This window comes from Morus notabilis, unplaced genomic scaffold (assembly GCF_000414095.1).
Source record: "Morus notabilis unplaced genomic scaffold, ASM41409v2 Scaffold1016, whole genome shotgun sequence".
Lineage (NCBI taxonomy): Eukaryota > Viridiplantae > Streptophyta > Magnoliopsida > Rosales > Moraceae > Morus > Morus notabilis.
In genome coordinates, this window is record NW_010366781.1 from 60,876 (window position 1) to 62,043 (window position 1,168).

At 33.7% G+C, this 1,168-nt stretch overlaps 1 protein-coding gene across 1 annotated transcript in view; it reads left to right on the forward strand.

Moving 5' to 3' along the window:
- LOC112094088 overlaps positions 1-307 on the forward strand; it is a 2,114-nt gene extending 1,807 nt beyond the window's left edge. The window contains exon 3 of the mRNA XM_024174163.1: positions 142-307. Within this exon, the coding sequence (XP_024029931.1) occupies positions 142-307 (166 nt within the window). The remainder of the gene's footprint in view (positions 1-141) is intronic.
- The last annotated feature ends 861 nt before the right edge of the window (positions 308-1,168 follow it).

The window sequence follows — 1,168 nt, forward strand, 5'->3', positions numbered from 1 at the left end:
GTGTGCCTCGGAAGGAAGAGAAATTATTTTTTATGTCTTTGAGCTTTTAGAAATTAAAGGAGACATTTGGGGCATAGTTTTTATAGAAGAAATATTCAGAAAAAGTCTATGAGAGAGTGAGTCTTTATGTGTTGATTGAAGATCGTCCTTCGAGAGAAGGATTAGAAGCTTTCGGGAGAAAGTGCACTGCCAGCCGAAGGGATTTCACCTTGCAGTTTTGAAGACGAGTGATGCTCGCTGGATAAAGCCATTAAGCAGATTCGATACGGCGGCGACAATGTCAAGGAGGGAGTCTCTAGGGGTATAAGTCCGATTGATGTTTGTAATCTCTTTGAACTTAGTGGATTGTTCATTGTCTAGGCGTGGCCCCACAGAGTAGGTGTGCGCACCGAACTGTGATATCATTTTTCTGGTGTTCTTTACATTCCTGTATTATTTTCTTACATTTTGCCTTGCTAGTTTAATTTCAGATTCTCTGTCACAAAACAGTGTTACAGTAAAGTGTTGCAATACCACTTGTGACACCAGGATAAAAACGGACCTAACATGAAGAAGATTATAAGTGAAGGCTCCCTAATACAATTTCATATTCCAAGCTATGTAACATGAGAGATTTTAACACAATAGCTTCAAGTAATCCATGTCTTGGCGACAGAAATGAACCAAAAATTTTAAGTGAAAAAGGAATACAAATTAGGTTTTTTTTTTTTTTTTTGAAAAAAAATTGAACAAAATAGTTGTTATAAAGCAAAAGTTATTGTATTTTCCTCAACTGTTTTTTTTTTTTTTTTTTTTTTCTTTTACCTGATTTGCTAAAGCTCATCTTTCTCATATAGACATCCTATATTCAAATTATTTGCCGTAATTAAAGCTTTTTCTTCCTTGAAGCTAGAACCTTTTTTTAACAACTTTTTTTAATTTTTTTTTATTTTTTATACTCTCTTTTCTGTTGTTTTCTGAAAAATTTCCTTCTTTGTTACCTTTTCGTCGTCATCATCCATATTACGTCTTTCTCCGATTTGCAAACTAACATTTATTGGAAACGGAATTTTAATGATTAGATATAGAGACTTATGATGAAGTATAACAAAGCATGTTGTGTGACTTGTGTCACAGGAATTTGCACTTCGTACAAAATTTTATTTTGGTGGTTGACTTGATGAACTGT